Source organism: Falco naumanni, chromosome 17 (genome assembly GCF_017639655.2).
Source record: "Falco naumanni isolate bFalNau1 chromosome 17, bFalNau1.pat, whole genome shotgun sequence".
Lineage (NCBI taxonomy): Eukaryota > Metazoa > Chordata > Aves > Falconiformes > Falconidae > Falco > Falco naumanni.
This window is the reverse complement of record NC_054070.1, coordinates 6952798-6978968: the sequence shown is the minus strand read 5'-3', so window position 1 is coordinate 6978968 and position 26171 is coordinate 6952798. Positions and strand designations below refer to the sequence as shown.

Sequence of the window (26171 nt, the reverse complement as noted above, 5' to 3'; positions counted from 1 at the left end):
ACCTATGATAAAGCTACAGTTAATGTCGTACATAAAAATGTGTGTGTATATATATATAAAATTATATACATGATATAAATGATACAAAATCCAGGTAATAGAGTTCATTCTCAGTGCTGCAATGTCTGATATGAATAGCTGGAAATGTTTAAAAGGATAAAATCTAAAATCAAATGGTGTTTACTTTGGACAGACACAGTCTATGGCAGAACACACCGGACTGTTCCAGGACAATGTGTTGGAATGGACTTTGCTTACGTGTCAGGGGAGGTTCTCTTACCATGCCTTTGCTAAAAGATGCAAAGCAGGAATGTCAAACTAGCCAAAAGGCACTGTAACCAGAAAACCGGTGCACCATTAGGAACTTTTAGAAAACAGACGGAAAAGGATAATGCCAAGGGTTTTATTCAGCTTTTTATTTTTATGAAAAATGAACAACTGGAGCAATATTATTATTTGGGTGAATCCCAGACCTTGTAAACATCCAGGACTCATTTCTTGAGTGAATATGGCCTGTACATTACCCTTGATTTGCTGGCAGAACATTTCTATAAATAATGAGATCTGAGTAATTCCTACAGTAGATTTTTCTCCTACTTCTTGCGGCCAAGCTTTGGAGCCTTCTCAAGGCCTTGAATATATTTCCGAGGTAGCTGGTATTCTTCTGCAACATAACCAAGAGTTCACTTCAGGTAAATATTCAAAGCTCAAGAATTAAAATCTGTATCTTGCTGTAACCAGTCCCGGCCCAGTTCCAGAGTTTACTTACCTAGCAGCATCTTGGCCAGATGATGGATTTGGTTGCCTTGGATCTGGACCTGAACTCTGTCTTTTGTTCCTGGTACTGGCGTGATGGTGGCACTGGCTTGTACTTTTTGTTGCAGAATGTTGGCCACACACTGTGGGTCTAGACCATACAGCTCGAGGTTCTTGATAATTGTCACCTACAGGGTTTAGTAATTGTTGCAAACATCACTGCTGTAGGTATTAGCAAGTCAAGTCTCATTCATCCCAGAAAAACGAGCTGCCAAAAGCTGCTCTCAGAAACTGAATTCTGCTCAAACCCCTTAATTTTAGGGTTTTTACCTTCTTATTTGATGATCTCTGTGCTATAGTTATGTCGATGGGCTCAATGTTTCCTTTCCTCACGATGGGTTCTTGTCCAAAAAATGTCACCTGGTGTAAGGGCTGCAGTCGTTCAAGGCACCTGAACAAAGTTTATACATCCAATTAGTCTGTACAGTACAGCAAGGCTGATGATGACTGTGCTTTTCCACTGCAGCCTCTCACAGGTTCTTGAGACTGCAGGAAAGCCAAGATTATACAGGTGAGAAGCACTGGTATCTTAAGAAGATCATGCATGATGATCTCATGCAAAGACTTCCATCCTAGCTATCACTTAGAGAGGGACTGACTAAAAGGAAAACTAGTCTACTGGCTTGCAAAAATTGTAGCTTAGATGATTGTTACTGGTAAAAAATTATAAATTGGTTCTTGTAAAGGAAAACCTTCTTTAATTTTGCCTTGAAGCTATTGTTCAGCTATGTTGTCCACAGATCCGTGAAGCACCTTCAATTTAAAATTCAGCATAAACTGTGTTACTGTTCTGTGAGCAAACTGGGCTTCAGAAAGAAAGGAAGCTGCTGGAGGTGCCTCAGAAGCATCGTGTGGAGAAGTGGCTCAAGGCAAGTAAGACACTGGGGATATTTAAGCAAAGTTTTTCAGTATATGGGAACAATGGTCTTGTGTCAGATACTCAGGCCTCTTGGATTTAAAAGGTGGGTTTAGGTTATAAATGCAGAAGTTGTGCTGCACATGAAGAACAGGATGACTACTGCCACCTAGAAAGTGCATGTTCAGCTCTCTATTGCAAAGAATGGCTTTGTAAATATATAAATACAGATTATGAACAGAACCAGGCACTGTTTGTTTAGGAAGCCTTCCCTGGTAAGTGGTTAACAGGTAAACAAACCCCCCCTAACAACAACAGTTAATGCTAGATGCTTGTTAAATGGAGAATTAGAGATCCTTGAAGTGAAGGTCTCTGGATATTTTGTTGTTGTATTACCAGCAGGAAGTTAGAACTTGGGTAGCTCCGGTAATACATGGCTTTGAGTTGCACACAATAAATCTGCACAGTACTGAAACACTACGCTGGGAAAAGTCACCTGCTGAAAAGGTCATCCCATTTAAGGTTTGAGATTTCATCTTGTTCCGATTTGTCTAACAGACAGTCACACAGAATGGCATTCACCTTTACAAAGCTGCAAAACAAAACCAAACTTTAGAAGCAGACAAGCTCACGTTCTTCCTCTAACTTCAGCATCTCCTGTGGAAGCAGGGTAGGACAACCTCCCTGTCTACTTACTTTTTGTTAGTTTCATCAACCAACTCATTAGTCTTCACATAGTTAATGATGATGTTTCTCACCTCGCTGCTCGAGAGGATGCTGCCTTTTCTAAAGAGAAAGAAAACTTCACCTTTTAACATACTACTCTGAAGTAGTTAAGCGTTGGGTTCTGTCACTAAGACAGGATGGCAACTAACCTGACCTACACTTGGTAGCAATAGCTCAATACTGAAATGCATCTGCTAGGGAGTGATTTCTTGTTACATCTATGCTGCTGTAAACCAGACAAAAGGCTCACAGCAGTAATTACAGAGCCTCTAAACCTGTTGGTTCTGGGAGCCTAGTTTGGCAGGATGACCCTAATGGCACCTCTGACTTGAGGGGACTGCGGATAACTTGTACAAAAGTGCTCAGCTGAGGAAAGGCTGCCACTGAGCGCCCTCCAAACTACATTGGAACAGACGTGACTAGGGCAACAGGAGGCAAGTGAGTTCTTTAATTATCTGGGCATCCTCTTTTAAGTAAACCATACTGTGGGTGGGCAGAATATGCCTTATCCAATGGCAAATTAAGACAATCCAAGTAAAATGTATCGATTTTGACACTTGAGCTATCACCTCCTCCGCTGTGGGAGAAGTGATGTACGGTACTTGCTGAACACAGTTGTCACAGCTGCTTATCCTTCTTCCCTTTGTGAAGCAACGAATACATTCTTGATTCCCATCATTTTTCCTGACAGCATCACAGGGCCCTCCCCATGAGGGCTAACAAAACGGCAACAGCATAGGCTCGTCAGCCTCTCTCTTCATGTAGCAATGATTTTGTACTTTTCTAGTGCTTACCTGTGTCCAGATTCCTGAAAGAGCGGGATCATTTTTGTTGAGACCCCATAAAGTGGAATAATTTCAGGAGCATGGTACACTTGTTCTCTGTCTTCACTCTTGCTGTCTTGGGCAGTAGAGGCTGAAGAAAATCCTTCAGGTACTGCAAATGCTTTAATGCTGAAATGAGAATTACTTGGTGTGAGTAAAAGGGATTGAAACCTACCACTTCCATTTTACTGAGAAACTAAAACCTAGCAGAGTCGCACAAAAAGTTCCTCCAAATGCATTCCATTGAACAGTGGAGGCTTGTGGATTAAAGGACATAAGGAAAGAACAGTATGTTGGAGCACTAGCTGCAATTACTAAATTTGTCCTTGCGCACATTTCAAAGATGCACAAAAAATAAGCACCTTAACTCAGGAGATTAAAACACTTCTCACTCTGAGCCATATATGTTGGGGAAAAAGTAAATCTCTCCAGCTATTCTAAGAGTATTTGACTCCGATAATTAGAGACAACTGCCATAATTCACAGGACGCAGTCCCATTCCACGGAATCACTAGAATTAAATTTAAAAAACGCCAGCTGCACTCTCCACAAATGTACAGACATTTAAAAGCTGGAACAATTCTTCAGTGGTCACTGATAAATGATGGTTCTGGAAGAGACAGGGAAGAACTGTATCAGTCAGGAGCTGGAGTCTCATTTCACTGATGAGAGCTGCACATTCTTTTACCTTCAAGGTAAGAGAATTGACAAACCGAGCTTGAGTATGCCTGCCTCCTAACGATAAGGCCAAGTATAATGAGAGAAAAGTTAATGCAAAAAGTCAAAGTAATTCTGCTTCTTTCCAAATGCAGAAGAAAAGATATGCTTATATCTACAGAAATATTCTCTGCTCCATTAGTTGTCAAGGAGACATTACATAACAGGAAGCTTCAGGCCCGCTGGGAAATTCCGAGAGAGAGCTGATGTACCGATATGCAGAAGGAATGAGCAGGATGTTCTTGGTGTGAGGTAACTATATTAATCTTTAGAATGATAATGGAAACAGTGATAGAGGAAATGGGTAATAAGTAACTGAAAGGGTCAAATTGTTTGTGCAAATCAGTATGTGTAATGGAAAAGCATTTTTTATTTTTGTTTCATTTTCCTGAGATTACAACTTTGGCTTCTGATTTTGCAAAGTGCTTGATTTAATCCTATATGACACTCTAAGACTGTAGTTTCATGATCATTTTTTCAGTAGTGGTGTCATCTTTTTATCGGAGTTATTGTTGAGACAGGTTAAGTTCATTTCAAAGCTGAACAATGAGTTGTCCCAGCACAAAGCTGGAATGGGGAGGGGGAGACCTGGTTAAACTGGAATGGCATAAAACAGTCATACCATTAGAGTCTGTTAAATAGATGGAAAACTGCCTGATGGGTTTCATCCTTCATTCTTGCCTCCCTTCCCCCAACAACAAACTCACTCACACAAACTATCAAGACACTGTCAAAGGAATATGCTTTTTAGTGACTGCTAACAGGCTTGATAATGCAACTCTTTTATTACTAGAAGCCAGAAATTTGTCATTGTAACACTGCAACAAATTGCAGTGAATTGAATCCTCCTTAATGTTTTCAAAGCTGCTTCTGTGGAAAATTTGTACACCCACAAGGATAAAGAGCCATATGCAGCTTTCAGATCATTTAACAGTCCTTTTTGATCTTAAATTCTATGGATGAATGTACAACTAACAAGAAAGGAAAGGTGGAAATCATGACACTGGCATCAGACTTTAAGCATGCTCCATGCCACTGAGTAAAGAAGGAAGAATATAGTTTACTTGGAAGAACTTTACAAGAGCAGGAAACATAAGCAACGTTGTACAGCAGCAGGGTATGAACCCCCTTCCTAACAAAGTAAGATTAGGAAGCGAAGGCTGCTACAGCCATTCAGAAAACGAATTCAGAGTACAGGTAATGGATCTGGAAGCAGCAGATTCTGCTCCCTTCTTTCACAGACTACCAACTTTTTTAAAGACTACAATATTCTACGTACTCTGGATGTCTCCAGTCCACTTCCACGATGCTCTCCACACCTTTGTTTAGCTCCTTCACTTGTAAGATCTTCTGCTGCTGCATACATTGCAGGAATTTAGAGAACTGAAGGAAGCAACAATCAGAAACGTGGAGTCAAGCATTTTAAATTCTTGTTCAGGTGTTTCTGACTGCCCTAAAGTTACTTGCTAAATCAGAAAAACTTTTTTTAACACATACACCCACCACCACCTTTGCTTCTCTAAACACAACTGCTATGGAGAGTGAGTGGCCCTGTCTGGCTCTAAAACTGTACAAGCAATGTTCCTTTTGTAGGTCTGCCATCTGTTTGCTCTGTGATGTTCCTAGCCAAATCACAGCACGTCTCACATGGACTCCTGTGAGATCTTTGGCCACGTGCTTTGTCTTTGCTTGTCATCTACGCATCAGGGACAACACCGTCTCCTTTCTCCTCATTTTTGTTTATTAACAGCTTTAGAAAAGGAATGGCGTCTTCTTGCAAGTAATTGCATCCTCCAATGAGATCCCTTTATTAGTTATCACAGTATATAGTGGCAGATAGCATTAGCTACACGCAAAGCAGATCAAAGCTCATGCTTTCAGGAAGGTTACTTTTCTCCCTGGATCCCGCAGGAACAGAGAGTTGAGAAGAACTTGGCTTTTAAAGAACAGCTTCTAGGTTTTTCCGTTTGTCTGTTTTACTAACACTTGAACAATTTTGACGTCAAGCTTTTTCTCTCTTTCCATTTCTTATTTACATTAATGCATACAACTGACAGAAAAATCTCACCTTCTTATAGCTTGATTTCTTTATGTCCAGTTGTTGTCCAGCAGGGCTACAAATGGATTTTTGAAAAGTTCTTTAGTTATAAGTCACCCGTCATTTCTTCTTAAATCTTGCTACTTATGCTAGAAGTTTCTTAACAGTGGAAATACAAACCACACACAGAAAGAATTACTTCAAACAAGCTAATAAATAGAACATGATAAGTGAAAGTAGTGCTGATGTTCCTGTAGGTAGGCAAACAGGCATTTAAGTGGCTAACCAATCTTGAAACAATTGTCAGCCAACTCAAGTTAGTTACCAAGTGCCTATCTTGGTCTGGACAATCCTTACATCAAAGTATTTGATGCAAGAAGTGAGCACAACCTTAGATAACCTTAGATAAGGACTGAAGTTTACTTTTTAGTCAGAAACTTCACCCTCAATATCACACTCGATTTCCACAGTTTTAAAGACAAAACCTCAGCATGCACATCCAAAGACAACCTTCTTACCACATACCAGCATGAGAACATATGGCTGCGTAGAAATGTGCTGGTGAGCAGAGGGAGATCTGACTTCTTTACTTTGCATTTTAAGGCATGAAAAAAGCACTGATTAAATAATGTGTCCATTTGCTCTGCAGGTAAAAAAAAAAAAAAAAAAAGGACAAGCAAGCCATGAGTAGTCTCTCTTTCAGAACACAGCATTCATTTCTTTCAGACTTTCTTTCAGAACTGTCTGTACCCCGTTCTCACAGTGAGCAGCTTCAGCAAACCAAAGGGGCATAGTCTGGTTTCATTGTAGGCAAAAATACCTTGTGGAGTCCTATTGTCTTCAGGTTCCTGCCGACCCTCTGTGCTGGCATCCCCAGCTGTTTCTGCAGCCCTGTTCTCATGGGGTTCCTCCTTTCCCATCAGTACTGCACAACCATCTCGCTCCTTCAGGCTCAAATCACCAACGTCCACATGCTGCAACGGGTCAGTGGAGAAGCTGATGACAGGCTCTCTCCCCTCCATCTCTTCCTCATCTCCAGCACTCTCCTTTTCAGCAGAATCTGTTACCAAGGGAGCTAAGGTAGGAGGACAAGATTTGTCACCATATTCCCTATAAAAGGAAGAAAAAGCATAACATAGCTTTCTGTTTACAGCTTTGAAACCCACAGGACAATGAACAAATGTCACCCTGATCCATGCACTGGCAGCTGCATGGATCTTTTTCCGCATTCTCAAAATGGTAAGATTTATTTTTAACTCATTTTCCTCCATAGCTCTATGTTCCCCCCATGAATCTTAATTTAAAACTGAGCAGACTAGTTGAGTCCAAATGCAGAGCAACTCATTTATTTGGTTAAGACTGGCACAGCTGACCATTTTTAAACAAAAACAATTCAAAGGTCCCTTTTTATAGAACAAGATGATGTTCTAAAATCAGAGCAACAGGGAAGTTGTGGGTCTTCTTCCAAGTTGCAAGTGACAGGACAAGAGGAAATGACTTAAAGTTCCGCAGGGGAGGTTTAGATTGGATATAAGGAAAAATGTCTTCACCGAAAGCATTGGAACAGGCTGCCCAGGGAAGGGGTTGAAGTCACCATCCCTGTGGGTATTTAAAAGACTTGTAGCTGTGGTGCTTAGGGACGTGGTTTAGTGGTGGGCTTGGCAGTGTTGGGTTAATGATTGGATTTGATGATCTTAAAGGCCTTTTCCAATCTAAACGATTCTGATTCATTTCTGTAATAATTACACTCAGGTTCAAGGAACTGAATCAAGTGAATAATTTTAGATACCTATTTCCAATATGTCTATCACGGCTAGATGTCAGGACAGACACCTGCTTCTATCAGAAAACTGTGGTCATCAAAAACGTGTAGCTGAAATCTTAATAATGGTCAAATCTAAACTGTACCCAAAGAACTCGGTACGTTGAACTAACAGATTAAGCTTACTAGGGCACAGATTTTGATTATAGTAAACACACGAGACTTGTGACACATTTTACTGAATGCCTGGCAATATACCCACCAGAGGTGATCCGTGTAAGTATGCAACACAGCAAAGCCCTTCCCTTTCATTCCAGCAGCCAGCATCTCCGCAGTGGACATAGTGGCAACTGCAACTGCTACTGGAGCTCTGGGAAAAGAAGGGAATATTACAGCAGGATGGCACAAGCACACTGTGCTACTTGGACAAAGACAGAGTGTGCCACTGCGATACAGTGAATTTCTTTTATGATGTCCTTGTTCTTTACAACCTGCTTTTTTATAAAGCATCTAGGTACATTCTGGTTATCTTTCTGGTATGTAAAGTCTTCTAAAGAATGCCAAGGGTATGTGCAGCTGTGATACTGAAGTGAAGGTTCTGCAGTGACACATTCTTTACTTTAATGAAGTACAAGCAGCATATGCACTGCCAAAAAAGACCAGCAGTGGGGGAAAAACCCAACAGCTTTAGCACTGCTCCCTCACTCTGAATTTCCTCATAGACAACTGTGCAGAATACAATCTTTTGTTAAAAAAATTACTCTGTTTCAAAACAAATCTACCCGTTCTGCCCCTACAGGTCCAAGAGAACCGATCTGCGAAGCTGTCTACTGGAGCTCAAACGTATCCGAACCCAGAAATTTAAGTGGATTTTTTTTTTCCCCACTGTATTTTCCATAGGCCCACAAGGCATCAAATGCACGAGAACAATTCTGCTTTTATTTCCTCAAAACCCCCAGAGTCTTCCTGTAAAAACAGCTTCACTTAATTTTCAGTTTCTAAAAAAAATAGGACTCAAGAATCCGCCGTACCTGTTTCCCAAGAGGGTGACAGCACAGAGCGTGCCCCGCTCCACTTGAGGGAGGCCAGAAGATGGCACTACAACTCCTGGCAGCATCAGATCTGAAAAAAAGAATAAAGCACATCCGTTTCTCAATGAAAGGCCCAGCCACTACCTCCTCCACCCCCATCCCTCCTGTTACTCAGCAAAAACACAAGCCTGTTAATAGCTGAGCACATGCCAGATAAAACCCGATTCTTTTGTTTCTCCTAGTAAGGCAGCACTTCTTGCTACCACCATGTGGAGTAAGGGATCCAATTTACAAGGGTGCTGGGCACATCCCCCCAGAAGTGCATTAGAGCCGTGTGTGCACAGCCCCTTGCCCTGTCAGGCCCAAAAGGAGTACTATTTTTAACAGAAAGGTATGAGCTCCCAACCTAAAGAACATTACTTTTCATTAATAGCAAAGAAAGGGAAAGGAACAAGATGTTTCTGGAGCTACCCGTTTACTCTTTCCTGTCCCAAGGGCAGGTTATCCCAGCAGCTCTCTCCCTGAAGAGAGAATGCCTAAAATTTGTCACTGGACCCAATTCTCCTGATCTGACAGGAGAGCTGCAGCCGGCTGTGAACTCTCCTCAGCATGAGGAAGCAGCCTTAACCATCTCCTTGCTAATCTGGACAGAAACAGTACACCTTCTGGTGCACTTCCTTCTGCTTCCCATACCTGGGATGAATAAACTGGCATGTGAATAAAGAACAGTTTTCCATGCTGCACGTACAGCATCACGTCATCACAGAGTTATGTAAAGAGCATCTGCTCTCCCTCATAGCAGCTACTTGTCTAGAGCTTGCAGTCTCATGGACTGACCTGTGTTCCATGGTTTGCTTTTGAAGGCATCTCACATTTTTCTCAGCATCATAGATTTAATGTGTATGCTGAAGAAGCCAACAATATTTTTCCTCCCATTCACTGTCACAACTACATTCAGCAAATCTAGAATGAACTCTGCAATTGCAACCAAGGCTCCACATCTCTGAGGATAGAAATCACACAAAGACTTTAACGTGACAAGGTAAGCAGCATGTGTATATTATGTAAATATATAGGGCAGACAGTAGCTACTTGAATTCACAGAACAGATATCGCGAATACCACCACCTTCTTTCTCCTCTTCGTAACTGAACACTCCCTAAATCTGCTCCCTCCCTCTGCAGCACTGGATAGTCTCATGCTTTTCCTCTTCTTTCTGAGATGTGGTTCTACCTCTCCTCCCTCTGCCTTTGTTGGCCATTGTCTAGGTGGCCAGCTTCTTATCTTTGGAATGTACCCAGAGGTAGCCTGGTTGCCACGGGAGATGAATGACCTGCAGCCCTCTTTCAGCAATGTCCTTCCCCCATTAGCAAGATTTTTTTTTTTCCCCCCAGAAACTAGGTCACTACAAGTCAGCAACAAGGCTTGCTCAGATGTCTATCACAGCTACACATTCAAGCACTTTATTTCCCCAAAAGCAAACAAAGTAAACAGAGGGATTTGAGTTCTACTTTAGATACGGTGTAATGGAAAAAAGACGTCTCTTCCCACACGTACGCTTCCATTTACAGACTAAGGCTGCAGTGGCTGCAATTTTTTTCTGGTTGAGCAGTTCAGCAATTTGAAATTTATAAAGACCTGATTCTCCCAAGTCTGAACTGCATCCAAAGCAGGTTCTAGAAAAAAGAGACTCCTTTCTTGTTAGTCTTGATCCATAATTAGGTGGTAGAGCCAGTAATCCAGGAATTCAAATCCAACCTCACCTGCACAATCCACAATTTGCTTGACAGCGATTACAATTGCAGGTTCTAATATAAACTCACTGCTTATCCATATCTGAATTGACAGAAGGCAGGGTGGCAGCAAAGGAATTCGCCTGCTCAAGTTATAAAAAAGACAGGCCAATGACACAGGCAGTTCTGTGTCCCAACTCAGAGTTGCTGATCACCCTGAGAAGGTATTTCCAAATCCAAGACTTCCACATGGAACAGGTTACTGCATTTAAACAGCTTAACCGACTTTGTTTCATTCACAAACCTTTTTACAGCTAATTTATTTTTCTTTTTAGGACACCGACATGAATTACTTTCGAGTACTTAATTCTTCATAGTTTTTTGTTGCAGGTACATTTTTGCCACTGGGAAAGGTAACATCAAAAAAGCCCTGAAGGCAACTCCTTTTTGCAATGCAAGGTGACCAAGTTCTAGCCCTCTTACCTGCTCCTCCTGCTAGTTTCTGTAGCACTGGGGGCCATGTTGAAAAAGCAGGGAGAAGATCTGGGTAGACCCACAGAGTGTACACTGTCCCAAAACAGAACCAAATTTAAAGATGTATCATTAAAAACTTCTCTAGTCGTTGCCTCTTCCCATCTTTAAGACTAAGCAGTACAACACTAATTACAAATAAACACTCTCCTGTGACTCAGGTAATCATGAAATCTGAAGTCTGAACAACAGTAGATGCGATAAGAGAAAAACAAACTGCTAGTTAATTCAAGCTCCTGTGAATAGTATAAAGGACACAGATGAATGTTTGCATTATTTTCCTTAAAGCAAGGACACTTTGAGCTAAAATGCTACCCTAACAGGGAAGAATTGCTGGGTATGGGAAAAATAAAAGCATAGAATATCGGGACAATTGTCTAGTTCCAGGGCTGCCTGGAAATGGACATCAAACTTCTTGCAATTACACCTTACAATGGACAAAAGAAAGAAAAGGGGCTAAGATGCTAAACTATGACTTGAAAGACTTGTTTCCTGGTTTCTAACCTCTGAGCACATCACTTTTCTTTTTGCAGAAAGAATCTAGAAATGCCGCTGATTTTGCGAAGATGTTGGTAGAATAAACACACCAAAGATTACGAAGTGTACCGGTACTTTGGTGATAGGATAAGTACTTAAGACGGACACAAGGAAATCTTTTGGGGAAAGGCTGGTGCCCAGTAAGTAAAGAGGGAGGATTATTCTAGTCCACTCCCCATACCTGTTGGATACAGAGCTTTCTCAATTTCAAACAGTATTGGGTTCCTGTTATTCATGTAAACAGTGACGGCCTCCCCTTTGTGACAGTATATTTTGATGACGTTAAGCTCTTCCTTGTTTGGAATAAACTCAGTCAATTGTTCAGCACTAAGGTTAGGAAAAGCTGCTGCAACATCAGTTCGCAGTTTTCTCCTGTAATGATAAAATCACAAATGTGTTACAAAGCTGTCTAGACAATCTCCCTCAAAATGATTCCTAGATCAGTAGTTACCATTTTGCTGGCTGTTCATGAGATTCTCACTTTTTCACAGAAGATAATTCAAAGCATTTGTGTCTCGGTTTACCAGTTGTATGCTGGAAGAATACTGGAAAAAGGCCAAACGTGCTTGCCCTGCTCATAATCTTCCTGAAACATCTGCTTACAGCTCCTGTTGCTGCCATTGTCTTTGTTTTGCACCGTGATTTCATTATTGCGCAGAGCGCCCGAGCACAGATGTGGGAGCGTGGGCCTTGCTCAGCCCGCACGGAGGGGCAGGGGTGCAGCCAGATCTCCCTCCCCCCAGTTTTAATTGATGTTTAAGAGACGGTGACAGGCACCAGGGGGGTTTGTGTGGTCATTCACAGAAGCGCCAAGTGAGTCTAAAAGATCAGCCAGTCAGCCTGGCATCCCTATGCAGGCACATGAAAGTAAAGTAAGGCTATGCCAGGCCTCGACCCAACAATTGATTTAAATTTAATTATGTCAGCATCTTCAAGGGGAAAAGCGGCAGTTCGTTTTCAGAGCAGCAGGCTGTGCTTATCACAAAGGCCGCGGCCAGCCCTGCCCGCGGCTCGTTGGGGGCACAGCCGGGCCCGGTTCCAGGCCCAGCCCGGGCAGCGGGACAGCCAGCGCGGCAGGCGGGATGGAGCCGCTGCCCTCAGCGGAGCGCGGCCTGCGGGCCTCCCCCCGGGGGCGGCGGGGGGCTCCGGCCCAGCACTCACCGATCGGACCCCTTGATGGCCGTGTTGGATCTCACCCGGAACGCCCTGGAGAACATGGCGGGCCCGCGCCCCGGCCGGCGCCGCGATCGCTCCCCTCAGGCCGCGGCAGCCGCCATGGCGCCGTCCCGCGGTACAAAAGCGTCCGGGTGGAAACCGCTTCCCCGCGGCCTGGCCGAGACCGCCCGCTGCGGCCCGGGACCCCGCGGTCCCCGGGCCGGTGCGAGGGGCCCCGCAGCCGCCCCACAGCCGGGAGGCGACCGGCGCGGACCCGCGGGGGCGCTGCGGGGTGTCTCTGGCGGAGCCTGCCCCTCCAAGCGCCTCAGTGCTTTGTTCTGAGGGGTCCCCTGGGGCGGGGGGCACCGGGAACGCACCGGGTGTGGGGCGGGGCTGAGAAAGCCGCGATGAAACGCGAAGGTGTCGGGTACAAACGCAGCGAGTGCCCGCGGGGAGGGGGCTGGCGCGGCGACAGGCCGCCCCTCGGCGCCGAGAGGCCCCGCGGCCCGGCCCGCTGCCGCCTCCGCCCCCCCTGCCCCCCCTGCCGCCACTGCGCAGGCGCCGGCCGGCGGCGGGCGGGCCGGGGGGGGCCGTTCCCGTGGCAACGGGCGGGCCGGTGGCGGGCGGCCGCAGCCTGGCGGCGGCAGCGCTGACCGGCGGAGCGCGGGCGGGCGGCGGCTGCGGGGCCCGGCGGGGGATGGGGGCCGCCCCCCCCCCGGCACCATGCTGCTGGGCAGGAAGCCGGAGGCGCCCCTGGGCGCAGGTGAGGCGGCGGCCGCGGGGCCGGCCCGGGGGGCAGCGGGCGGGGGCGGCCCCGGGCCCGCCCCGGTGGAGGCCGTGGGGGTCCCGCCGGGCCGCGGCCTGAGGGAGGGCGAGCGCGGGGAGGGAGCCCCGCACCCGGCTGCGGGCCCGCCGGGGTGGCCCGGGGCTGTGGGGTCCGCCCTGAGCGCGGCGGTGGAAGTTTTTAACACTATTTGCAGTTTAATTGTAACGGCCGAGAGCTGCAGTTCCACAGGCGCCGTGCACATCGGCACCCCCGCCCCCCCCGCGGCAGACCTGCCAACTGTGATTCCCACACAGCGTTTTTAAGGGATAACCTACTTTAAAGGGTAGTCCCGGCAAGAGTTTCAGTGTATGCTCCTTTTCTGTTGTTCTTGATGGGGCTGGTGCGGGATTATTCTACTTAAGGGAAAATGGGGAGTATGTTAATTCGTGTACCTTAAGGATATCTTTGCAGTGCAGAAGTTGATTTTTAAAAAAAAAAAAAAAAAAAGAGGAGCTCTAAATTAAAAGTATCGCCAATTAAGATTTCCCAAGGGCTTCGCACTCTGTTGTGGTGTTAACATCAAGCCATAGTTAAATCCTAAAGATCATTTAATAAACAAATGAAGTGATGATCTCACGGACTACCCGGCACTGAGTGGGGTACGCTTCAGCGTTTGTATCGGCGTGAATTGTTGTCACTAACCTGTTTGTGTATGGGATGTTTCCAGCCAGGTTTGGAGATGGATTATATGACTCCTATATGAGGATAGATCAGATTAGGTACCAAGAGTCTACAAATGAAGATCTCAGCCCTTCGGGACTTCCTTCCCTTGGAAGACCTAATGTGAGTATTTGAAAGCTGTCTGGGTCTTTGCGTTGTCTGGCAGCAGCAACTATCAAGGAGTTGGATGTCTTCCTATTGAGAATAAATTTAGTGGGATGTTGCAGATTTCTACTAGTTTATCAACATTGTTGCTTTTGCTAAGCATAAAAACGATGTGGTATTTACTGCGCTGAATGTAGAACTTGCTAGGCAGCCTCAGAAATCCTATCTTGCTATCCTCGCTCAGCTCATGTTTAAATCAGGAAAGTTATTCTGCAAAAGGTTGAAGTGTTCGGCCATGTCACCTTGTATGTCAGTAAGTATGTAAATCCACACGTACTTCTTGCACGTTTCCATTTTAGTTTCCCTCATGAAAATTCCAAGAGATAAGTACTTAGGAGCAGCAGAAGGAACAGTGTGGGTTTGCATGACTGCCAAACATCTAACAAAAGTATCTTTCTCCTCTGAAAACTTTGGCATTATGTGCCGCTTTGCTAGCAAAATAGCTCTGTATGAACAGAAGGTGTTTATTTGCTTCTTTGTAAGTGCTGTGTCCTCAGCAGATGTGCAGTTATGGTATCTTTCCTTAAATTGATTCAGGTGAGCTGGTTGTGGTCATGTTTAGCTGATCTGACCTTTTTATGGTGTTTAAATGTGTTTTGGCTCTTGCTGTATTCTGGCAGAAGTGAAGAAGCTTGAGCTTTTTAAAACCCCACTCTCTAAAAAGTGAAAATAGATGTTTCACTGAGTGCAGTGCATTTGAAAATCATCACCTTGTGGGAATTTCTTGTAACAGATACTAGTAATTAGTTTGGTCTGTGCCGTTCACTGAGCAAACTCAGTAGCATGGGTCTGTGTTTTCCCTTTTTGGCAATATTGAGGGAGAGCAGAATAAATTTAGAGATTTGTGGAGTAGTAGAACTCGAAGAGTAGTGTGTTAATTTATTCCTCCCCCCCAGGATGTGGGAACTTTTAAACTGCAGTGTTTAAATAGTAGTGTAACTTCAGATCGTAACCGAACAGAAATTGGTAGAATGGAACTATCCAGTTAAACACAAATATAACTCTATGAATGTTTTGCTTCACTGGTGTATATTATTTTTCATCTGTATTTTGGCCACTAAGCCTGTTAGCTTCTTAGGACAAGATTAAGGATTATAAAATGCCTAGTTTTACCATGATGACACATCAAAAAAGTACAACCATAGTGGTATCTTACCAGCAGGAACTGAGATGAAGGATGCAGGGATGGAAATCATGATGGTCAGTTTTAAGGGGAAGGTATCTGGAATTAAGAGATGTTCAGTTTCCTCCTTGCAAGATTTTTGTACTACGATGTAGTGTTACGTGAGAATTGAAGAGTTCTGGTGTCTACAGCTGTCCATTCTTTTCATCTTGGCTTAAGAGAACATAAATATCTCTGCTTTGAGAATACATGGGTTTAATTCATTATTCAGAAAGTAACTGATACACACTTTTGCAAAAACCCAGTTGTGTAGGAACTGGGTTAACTATTTCCTTCTCAATTAAAATGATGTTTTGCAAGGATGTGAAAATTTTCAACAGGGCACCACTTTTGTTGTCAGTCTAATTTCTTGGCTGCTAATAGCACTTTATCAATAAAACAAAACCTGTGCAGCCTGTGATTTGTGAAAGGAAGCTGTTGAAAGATAGCTATGTTACCCAGAAGTCATCTGACTATAAGCACAGCTCGTCTGAGTTCAGGTTAAGATAGATCTGTATTTGTGTCTCATCGTCATGTGGCAAATGATTTTGGTAGTCCCCTGAGAATGAAACTTCTTGGTACTTGAATGGCTGTTGAGTCGAGTTTGAGATCCAAAGCCATAGTTTTCTCATTAAAGAAATAGTTCCAGGATATGTGGAATAACAGAATCTTTGTTTATTTAGGGATTTAAAGGTAGAAAATGTTTGCTAGAGAGCGGCAGCATTAGTAGAGTTGCTATCGCTCCTGGATGGAGAATATTTAGATTTAGCACTGTTTGCAAGGCTTTCACACTTCATCATGTTGCTGCACTTGATGACATGCAGCCACTAACACCATTTTTTGGAAATCAAATACTTGAAAGAAATTTACATAGTTAAGTAGCGTTTCCACAATATAGTAGCATGTTTTGGAGTCTTGGTAGGTAATTAGCTCCTCCAGCTAGAGAAGGCTGCTCCGCAGAGCCCTGCCATGGCAGTGCTCTGCGTCAGGGAGGCTGGCTGCAAGGGTGCAGTTCTGTCTATCATGAACCACAGCGATAAAAAGCTGCTTCTGTTGTGCATAGGATCCAAACCCATTTAGGAAGAATATCAAGTTTTGATTGCCGACGTGAAAATAAGACTTCTGCTATAGGACAGGCTTGTTTTGTTTTGGTTCATCCCCCTACCCCAAAAGCTCAGAAAACAAATGAGTGTGAACCTTGTTCTGTGCTTATGTTCTCTGTTTATTTGTAAACTTACTGTTTGAGTCTGCTGGCCTGAATAGTCTTTTAGCCAGTTCTGAAAATGTCATTCTTATCTCTGGGGTTCAGCCAGACTCTGAGAAAAAGGCGTTTATCCTAAGTTACCAGGGTTGGGCTTTGTTTTTTTTATTTAAGACTTTCTGGAAAGGCGTGTCTTTTACAGTACACTGTATTTTTTTAGTTGATAGGACCCAGAGTAGTGGAACTTTGGAGGATATATCCAATGGCCTCTGGTCTCCATTGACAAGGACTGACTTCTGCAGGAAGTGTCCATTTTTGGGGGGCTTTTGAGCAAGAGCTAACATTTCAAAGCAGCACCAACAGACAGACTCTTAAAAGACGTGTTTAGTTGTTTTTGGCAAGAACTTTCACTTCCCTTATTTACTGACTGTGCCGAGATGTTGGATTGTATGTAACTAAAAAGGAATTTGGTTTTATTGCTGTGGATCTGCAGGTTTATTTATATTTTTTGTTTGATTCCTGTGTAGTTATTTTGGTTTTCAGGGAATCGGTTTGGCATGTGTCTCAAATCTTTATTTTTAGATTAAAGGACAAAATGGAAAACAGATGTTGCTACTCTAGTCATGGCTTCTTCAGTGTTGCACAGGGTAAGACAACACCTCTTTGCTGTCTATCAGCATGGAGCGTCAGTCAGTAGAAAAGGGGAATAACTGCTGTTCTAGTAAAGAACTGAATTCCAGGGATTTCAGCGTTTACTAAATTGTAAAAATGACAAGCTTGAAAAATTTCACAGTGCTTTTCTCACCTTCTACGCATTCATTTCAGATGTAAATATTTTAACATATGGTAGTAAGAGGCAGTGGTTACAGACTGCTGTCAACTAAGTTGGAGTAAGAGATATTCTTGATTATTCAAAGCTTCCAAGTCTGTCTTAAGATAGTTGTGCAGCTATCATGCTTTCACAGGGAGTTGAAAAAAAACCTATGGTTTATCTTGTCTTGCTCTGTCATCCTTTGCTCCTTGTTCAGCTTGGTTACACCAGCCGTAATATCTCCTGCTGTCATTTCTTTGTCTTCCTTCAGCACGCTTGTCTTTGCAATATTCCTGACACTTCCCTGCATGCTCATTGTGCTGCATGTTTCAGACAGGTGCAAGTTGCATCTGTCGTTGGTTGTTTGCTGCACCCACGGTTAAAGCTAAACATAGCTGTTCCCCCAGCTATTTGCTGACTCCGTACATGCTAGTAAAGATAGGTATTGTGTCTTTGTGTGTGTGACTGGCTAGGGTTTATCCTTTATGGACTTAAAAAGTACCACTAACTTTGTGCAAGTGCTTGTTTCAGTATGTTGCATTCTCTTTGTGTACCCTTCTGTAACTATGCCTGTAATTTGAGTTAGTTTACGTCCCACGCTTTATATTTGTTCCTGATAGAAATGCAAAAAAACCCTGTTAAAGTTACTGGTTTTGTTTCATGTGGTATTGATTTTATTCTTAGTCTGTCCTTTAAAAGGTGGTTGTTTTTTTTTTCCCTCCCCATCTGTAGATTTCTAGCAACAAACTTGCAATGAAGGATCACCCTCTGACTGGAAGTCAGGTCAAAGTGGAGCAATTATTTGAGGACTCTGGCAACAGAAGGAGTAATGCTCTTCAGTCTGCAGGCATTACTGGTTCAGAAAGATCTCTGCCTTCCCTGACAAAAGATAAAAGTATAGAGGGAATAAGCACTTCTAAAGGTGGTGGTAGTTCCTCAAAAGCACATAAAGCCATTTCCCAAGCTCCGGAGCAAGCTGTCAAACAGTACAAACATCAGTTATCTGCTTATGAGCAGCAAGAGATATTTAATTTTTCTGAAATTTACTTTGTGGGTCCAGCTGCAAAAAAGAGGCAAGGAGTGATTGGCGGTCCCAACAATGGAGGTTACGATGATGACCAAGGCAGCTACATTCACGTGCCCCATGACCATCTTGCCTACCGGTATGAAGTACTCAAAATCATTGGCAAGGGCAGTTTTGGACAAGTTGCAAAAGTCTACGATCACAAGCTTCACCAACACTTGGCCTTAAAGATGGTTCGCAATGAAAAGAGATTCCATCGCCAAGCGGCAGAAGAAATCCGGATTCTGGAGCACCTGAAGAAGCAGGATAAAACAGGCAGTATGAATGTTATTCACATGCTGGAAAGCTTCACCTTTCGGAACCACATCTGTATGACCTTTGAACTCTTGAGTATGAACCTGTATGAGCTGATTAAAAGAAATAAGTTTCAGGGCTTCAGTATCCAACTGGTGCGCAAGTTTGCTCACTCCATACTGCAGTGTTTGGATGCCCTTTATAGAAACAAAATCATACACTGTGACCTGAAGCCAGAAAATATCCTCCTAAAACAGCAAGGGAGGAGTGGAATCAAGGTTATAGATTTTGGGTCCAGCTGTTTTGAGCACCAAAGAGTCTACACATACATTCAATCCCGATTTTATCGGGCACCAGAGGTAATTTTGGGCAGTCGCTATGGGATGCCCATAGACATGTGGAGTTTTGGCTGTATTCTGGTGGAGCTATTGACTGGATACCCTCTTTTTCCTGGAGAGGATGAGGGAGACCAACTGGCTTGTATGATGGAACTTCTTGGGATGCCACCTCAGAAGCTTTTGGATCAATCCAAGCGAGCCAAGAACTTCATCAACTCTAAGGGCCATCCTCGCTACTGCACTGTAACTACACACGCAGATGGAAGAGTGACCCTCAATGGGAGTCGATCACGCCGGGGTAAAATACGAGGCGCTCCAGGGAACAAAGACTGGGTGACGGCACTAAAAGGCTGCGACGATCCCTTGTTTATAGAATTCTTAAAAGAATGTCTCAGCTGGGATCCTTCCACACGCATGACTCCGAATCAAGCTTTAAGGCACCCTTGGATTTGTAAACGAATGCCCAAACCACCTAGCACTGATAAAACCTCCGCTAAACGGATTTCTAGCTATGCAAGTTCTTTCACAGGAATAGGTTCCAAGTTGCCCCCCGTAGTTGGAGTGGCCAACAAGCTGAGGGCTAATTTAACATCCGACTCCAATGGCAGTATACCTCTATGTACTGTGCTACCCAAACTGGTCAGCTAATAGTGTTATGTATTTCCAGAATACATACCTTGTATTTTAATTGTTTGTTAAATAATGTGTAAGGAAGTTAAATGCAGAGGTTTTTAATGGATTTACTTTTTATTAGAGGCTAAATCTTGAATATAAAAAGTTCAGTCAAAATGTACACGTTTAAAGGGCTAATTTTTCTCCAATTGTTTCACTTTCAATGTGGTGCGTATTACATTACTGGGTAGGTCAGCCCAGCTGTTGAGTACAATGACAGTTTGGCAGACGAGCTATTTAATAATGCTGTTTTAGGAATCAATCTATTTCTTATCAGGACAGTTTAACAGATTCTTTTGCTTAAAAGAGCAAGAGAAGTCAATTCAAAGTACGTATTTTCAGTTAATCTCCAACTGAACTCTTTTTATTCTGGGGAAATTTTTACATCTGTTGTCAAAAGCACAAACGTGTTAACATAATGCATTAGGAACTTACTTGCAAATTGCTAACTTAATGTTTGAAGAGTTTTATTTCTCTGTGCTGCTTTTCCCTTATCTATCCTGACTGAGATTTTTAAAATACCATGGGTTATAGGCACCAAAGGAGTTTGGTGTTGAAATTTTATCATCTGAGTATTTTTTTTTTCTAAAGGAGCATAGAAATGCCATGAAGCGCAGGATATATCTAAATAAAACTCCTAACTTCTGTACACTTGCTACTTCCCTTAAAAGTTTATGGAAAGCCAGTAGGGGAATTCAAGATCATAACTGGTCCATCATGTGTGGGCCAGTTTGTTCAGGGCTAATGAATCAATCCTATGTTTCTTTGGAGCTCAAATTTAAATCATCGGTTCTGCCAGGTGTGTGTGTGTTTGTTTTCCTGTGTTGTTCCCAACACAAAAACATTGAACTTAAAGAGCTGTTTTGCATCCATGTTTGACGTTCTGGTCATTTTACAAATTATTTTTTTTGTGTGTGTGTAGAGTGAATTCCATTGACTTACATGGAGCTCTTTTATTAAAAAGCAAACATGCCACCCCTATCAGACAAGTGAAAATTTTTAAGGCCCAGGGCTGTAACTAGAAAATGATGGGGGTGGGGTGGGGTGCTCGCCTAATATTTGGAAGCTTGTCTGAACTTGAAGCATAAATTGTGAAGTGCCAGGAAAGATTGATAAGGTGCAAGAACTGGTAGATCCAAATGAAAATATGTTATGGGAAGAATTGCTTTATGTCTAGTCGTATTTCTTCAGGTCTTTGAGAGAGAGATGCCTATGTTTTCTCATTCTTTAAATACATGAGCTTGTATTTCCTCTTCCTTTATCTTCCAAGAACATGAAAAGGTGGTGTGACGTGTAATGACAACAGCACAACTTGTTCGGGTTGTTGCTTCTTGCAGCCACATGGCCCGAGTCCATGTGCAAAAACATCTGATCTCTTGCCAGGTGCCTGAACACAATTTTAAATACAATTTAGAGCTTTTATGAACAGAAGGTTTTAAATTTAACGAGTTTCTCTGTAGCAGTTTTTTTTTCAATGTTAAAACAAGGAGGCTTTCAGTATACAAACAAAGGAATTATCCAGGTGATTTTTAAGATAAGGTGACCATGTGTTCAGTACAGGACCCTCCCTTTGAGAAGATGGGGCTGCATTTTCTCCTCTGCTCTGTTTAATTACAGCACTGGTGAAATGTTGGGTGGAGACCTGTATAAAAAGACACAACCAAAGCTCCAAATTTTCCAGGACTGTTGTTTGAACTGAGGTTCTCGTGTACATAGCTTTTCCAAGTTCTTTTGTTTTACAAGTGTAAATTCATTGAGCTTAGTAATAACATTAAAATAACAGTCTAACCTTTTTCTGTGCAGCTACAAGTAATACCAGCGCCTATGGTATGTTTATAGTTCATGTCAAAATAATGTATGGCTGGTATTTTTTTATTTTGCTTGGCTGAATGAAGTTTTATTTGAATGGAGAATCGGGGAAGTGGATTTTGGGGGGGGAAGTGGCAGAAGATACCATCGATTTTTAGTAGAATCTCTAATAGATGTTGCAAGTTTTCAGAAACCAGAAACATTCTTCTTCCTCCTCTGTCCTTTACTCTATGCATATTTTTACAAAATACACCTGTTGAGTGAGGAGAAAGAAACCTTTCAGGAGCAATACCTTGTTAGGAAAGATGCATAGAAAAGCACTTTATTATGTAGAGACTGTAAAGTGACGGTAGTGTCTGGAGCCTGGTGGAAGACGGGCGAGTGTTGGTACGCTAGGAGCTGTACAAACAGGTCTTCTCTTAGGAACACAGAGCAGTATCTTGGTTCTAAACCGTTTTCATCAATAAATTGCCAAATGCAGAATAATCATTCTGTGACTTCTGGCAGCTAGTTACTGAGGCAAATCTAATGTAACAACAGCCTCTGGTGTATACGCAATAATCTCACTTAAGGTTGGTGCTGTAAAACTGCAGATAAAGTAATTGGCTGGCAAGAACGCTGCTTTTTATATAGAAAATTCTTCAGCATGACCTGACTGCACAAGGTGCCTGCTATGCATTGTCTATGTTTAAGACTGGATCTTTCTTACCTGGGACTACTATATTTTAAAATCAAGTGCATAGTTAACTGTGTTGGGGCTCTGTATAGCCACAGTAGGTGAGAAGGAAAAGGAGGCAGCATCAGCAGATTTGTACTATATTGAAAAGGACTTCCTCAGAACCCAGGGAATACGGCTAAGAATATTTTGGTCTTGTTTCCAATTACTAAGCTCCACTTTCTTTATAAAATGTTTGCTTTCAGTCAGTGGTGTGACACGGTATTCTCGAACTGGGAGAGCCCTCCAAGTGAGCTAATAGATCTTGTGTCTGGGAGAGAGCTGAGGAATCGTCCCTGCAAGCACTTGACTCACTGAGTTCCCTGTGAATTGCCCACAGCCGCGCGTGGAGGGCTGGACCGTGGGCTGTGCCGCTGGACGGTGTTATTTATAAAGGGTGGTCACGGTCACAGTGTGTGTCTCCACTGACGTGCGATCAAACCTCAAATTCATGCTTTGATTTTTGGAAAGCTAAACAATCGTGAGGTCCGAAATTGCCAGAAATTCACCATTTTCCTTCATTGTGGTACTGGTTAGAATGTTAAAAGTAGTCTAAAGCTAAACCTGTCTAAACAGAGTAACAGAGCAGCCTTTATTTTTGTGGTAAATTCGCTTGGCAGATTTGTTAATCTGCCAGCACTAGCGAGGTTCCACTGGAACTTCAGTCATGTTCTCCTAGGAAGTTAGCACAAAACAAATGCAAATTACTTGGGTCTACAGCAAAACAGACGTCCCGTTTATAAAAGTCACCCAAACTTGTTTTAAAATGTTCCTTATAATGTTCCCTCCATTTTACTATGCTGTTAGTCTCTGTATTGTAAATAACATGCTCTGTTACTGTCTGCATTTTTAGGAACTGTTTGGTTTAGCAGTATTTTTATAGAAACGAATGACAAGGCAGGAGCTTCACATCCGATGGGTACACATTGCTTTTATGCTGGGGTCCAAATATCTGCCTGTCCAAGTTGCAGGGAGAAACTTGTTTTTATTGGGACTCAGTGGACAGTGAAATAGTCCTCTTCCCTGCGGAACATAGTACCACAGATGAGACACCCACCCAAGCTGCCTTTAGTTCTTTGCAGGTTGGATCTTAACTAACGCCGACGGCTGAATGTGAAGCTTGTTTCACAACAGTGACCTGATTCTAGAGATCTGCGTACAACAGATACTCCTCACTAGAGTGTTTTTTTTATCCTTCCCATCCAGCTTGAATAGGAACTGTAGTTGTCTGGTGACCTAAGAATTCACCACGGACTAACTGGAAAGCTTTAAAGTGACCTCTGTGGAAGAGTGAGTGTTGCTCAATCTGAATTTGCTTACAAGTGTTGTGACCTGTTAGGACTTTCATGCAGTTGAAAACTTTTTAAGCAGCAATTTTATCAGTGGAGGTTCTTTGCAATGGTCATCCTCTTTAAAACTACCTCCAAAATAAACCTAGGGTCCTTTTTAAAGGGGTGTTTGCTGCAGACTACAGCGCTTTTTTTTTTTTTTTTCTTTTTTTTTCTCTCTCCTTGTTTAATACTGATAGCTGTTTTGGCTGTGAAACATATACATGATGATCTCAGCAATGTCTTACTAATCCTAGCCATACAAGCAAAAGGCTGATTCTGCACCCAGAGATCTCTGCTGAAATGATTGATACAAATCCCCTGCCTGCCAAAATTTAATACTGTTGTGGAAGTGGAGAGCCAAAATAACAGGGAAAGATCTGTGGTACTTCTCTGCAGCACTCAGCTGAGGTTCAACACAAACCGTGCTGAGAGACTTCCATGAAAAAACCTGTAGCGTTTGCACGTGTTGAGCACTCAGAACTGTGGGTACCTGGCAGTTTTGAAAACTGGACATCGTGGTGTTATACCCAGTGCTTATCACAGATACCACTTGATTATTTTTTTTTATTATGAATTTGATAAGGGTTTGGGGGAAGTGTATATGCTTCAGCCTTCCCATAAAAGAGCCCTTGCATGTTCTAAAACTCCACTGATAATCTCACAGTTTAACTCCTGCTGTAATGTGTAAAATCCTTGGGGTCATCAGAGCAGTCTTGGATAGGTGAACGTTGTCCCTGTGCTCGCGGAGTGCGGTGACTTTAATCCAAACCCGCTTCTCGCAAACGGGCTAGCTAGGTCAGTAAGTCTGTGTTGCTAAAAGAACAACCCATGTTCCCTATACATAGTACTGTGCCTTATTATTTTACCAGCCGACATCTGTCTTGGTGCAATCAAATTACTATTCAGGGTTTCTTCTACATTGCAGATGTTCATACTAAATGTCAATGTCTGAAAAATCTACAGTTTAGCCTTTTTATTGTAAGTATTGTGATGAGGTGTAGTATGGTGGAGAACATAGAAGACATTTAAGGTGCATGTGAATATAGCTTTCTGTGAAGGAACACTTTGGAAATAAGTCAGTCTCAAACTATGTATCTAAATGTAACAAACAGGTATTTCCTAAAGTTGTATTTCAGTTAATTTTTAAAAGAAAATAAATACATAATTTTCTTTAGCAACAGACTGTGCAGATTCCTAAAAGGCCTTGATTTTTTTTTTTAAAAAAGGATTAATTATTTCCAGATGGTGCAACTTACCTTGTATTGCCACACTACCTCCTGTAGCATTTAACTAGAGAAGCAGAAAATTTTCAGACTCTTATGTGACTAGATGATTTCAGCGTGTCTACGCTAAACGTGATGAATGTTCCGATCTGACAAATGTTCTTCTCGTTAATGGTGCTGTAATTAGAACATATTGAAGTTTTGCCATGACATTCTTCAGTTGTCACTTTCTTATTCAGCCCACTAGAGATCTTTTTAAAGCCCAGGATTCTGCTTATCCCTCAGCTGGAAGGAGAAATCCAGTAATAGCCACTTAAGGAAGATTTGCTTTTATTAGAAACCTATAAATGGGTAACCTACTGTACACAAGTGGATATTGGAATAGTTTGAAGATGAAATCATGCTGCAATAAAAAGGTCTCTAGCTATGACCGATACGATTAAACAATGTGTGTTACATGCAGAAAGCTTGTGGACAGCACAGAGTGACTATTTTTTTCCCCCTGTTTTAATGTGGATGAATAGCAAATGTTTGATTAAAAAAAGTTTACAGTCTGAAAACAGTAACAAAATACGTACGTGCAGACATGTAAGTGTTCTCCGAATGTCTTTGTTTACAGTAGACGTATATACGTACGCGTAGCAGTGTAGCCTGCAGGTATGGTGCCTGCTCAGCCTGCTGTGGTCACCGACTTTCATGGGACAGTCGGTATGAGGATTTCGTATGATTGAGTGGCATTTTCTCAGGCACAGCACCTCACCTAAAAAAAAATAAGCTTATCTTGCCATGCTGTAATGCTTATTGATGTAATATGATCAGGTATTGTATTGCAAATTCTGCTGTTTAGAGGTGCACAGTGTGCTGTAAAGAGAAACACTGTTTCATGCCAGCTGAGCAACTGGGGAAGCTGATACTAAAGCTGTATTCACCTAATTCTGCCTGCCTAAATTATGCAGAGGGATGTCAATATGAAATTGGATGTCGATATAAAATCTGCATCTCTGCACAAAGTCAGATTGTGGGGCAGAAGCCTGGAGTCTGGCCCGTTGTAGCTCGTGTGGCATATTTCATCCGTTATTGCTTGTTGCTGTTCATTAATTAACGTGGTTTCTTGGAGGAAAAATTAACTGGGAGATTCTTGAATCATTTTGACAGGCAGCAGCAGAGCTTTCTTGCATTTGGCAATATTCCTTCTGGTTTGCTGGGTCTAACTT

At 42.7% G+C, this 26171-nt stretch overlaps 2 protein-coding genes across 6 annotated transcripts; one reads left to right on the top strand and one right to left on the bottom strand.

The window, feature by feature from the left end:
- Positions 1-389: 389 nt before the first annotated feature.
- EIF2D (eukaryotic translation initiation factor 2D) lies at positions 390-13241 on the bottom strand. Of its 3 annotated transcripts, XM_040617047.1 has the most exons (15): positions 12733-13240; positions 11753-11943; positions 10987-11070; positions 8771-8861; positions 8002-8109; positions 6798-7087; positions 6503-6620; positions 6008-6053; positions 5219-5322; positions 3193-3351; positions 2369-2458; positions 2169-2264; positions 1087-1207; positions 770-944; positions 390-664 (listed from the first exon to the last, which is right to left on the bottom strand). In XM_040617047.1, the coding sequence occupies exons 1-15, from the start codon at positions 12786-12788 to the stop codon at positions 594-596; spliced, it is 1800 nt and encodes a 599-aa protein (XP_040472981.1). In that variant the 5' UTR covers positions 12789-13240; the 3' UTR covers positions 390-593. The 3 variants fall into 3 exon arrangements, with proteins under 3 accessions (XP_040472981.1, XP_040472982.1, XP_040472983.1); XM_040617048.1 differs by lacking the exon at positions 2369-2458 and having other exon boundaries at positions 12733-13241; XM_040617049.1 differs by lacking the exons at positions 11753-11943; positions 12733-13240 and adding an exon at positions 9608-9773.
- A 127-nt stretch (positions 13242-13368) lies between these two features.
- Positions 13369-25169, top strand: DYRK3 (dual specificity tyrosine phosphorylation regulated kinase 3). 3 transcript variants are annotated; one of them, XM_040617051.1, is made up of 3 exons: positions 13369-13489; positions 14220-14335; positions 18284-25169. In XM_040617051.1, exons 1-3 carry the CDS (start codon positions 13450-13452, stop codon positions 19853-19855), a joined length of 1728 nt encoding a protein of 575 aa, XP_040472985.1. In that variant the 5' UTR covers positions 13369-13449; the 3' UTR covers positions 19856-25169. The 3 variants fall into 3 exon arrangements, with proteins under 3 accessions (XP_040472985.1, XP_040472986.1, XP_040472987.1); XM_040617052.1 differs by lacking the exon at positions 13369-13489 and adding an exon at positions 13615-13858; XM_040617053.1 differs by lacking the exon at positions 13369-13489 and adding an exon at positions 17323-17387 and having other exon boundaries at positions 14271-14335.
- The last annotated feature ends 1002 nt before the right edge of the window (positions 25170-26171 follow it).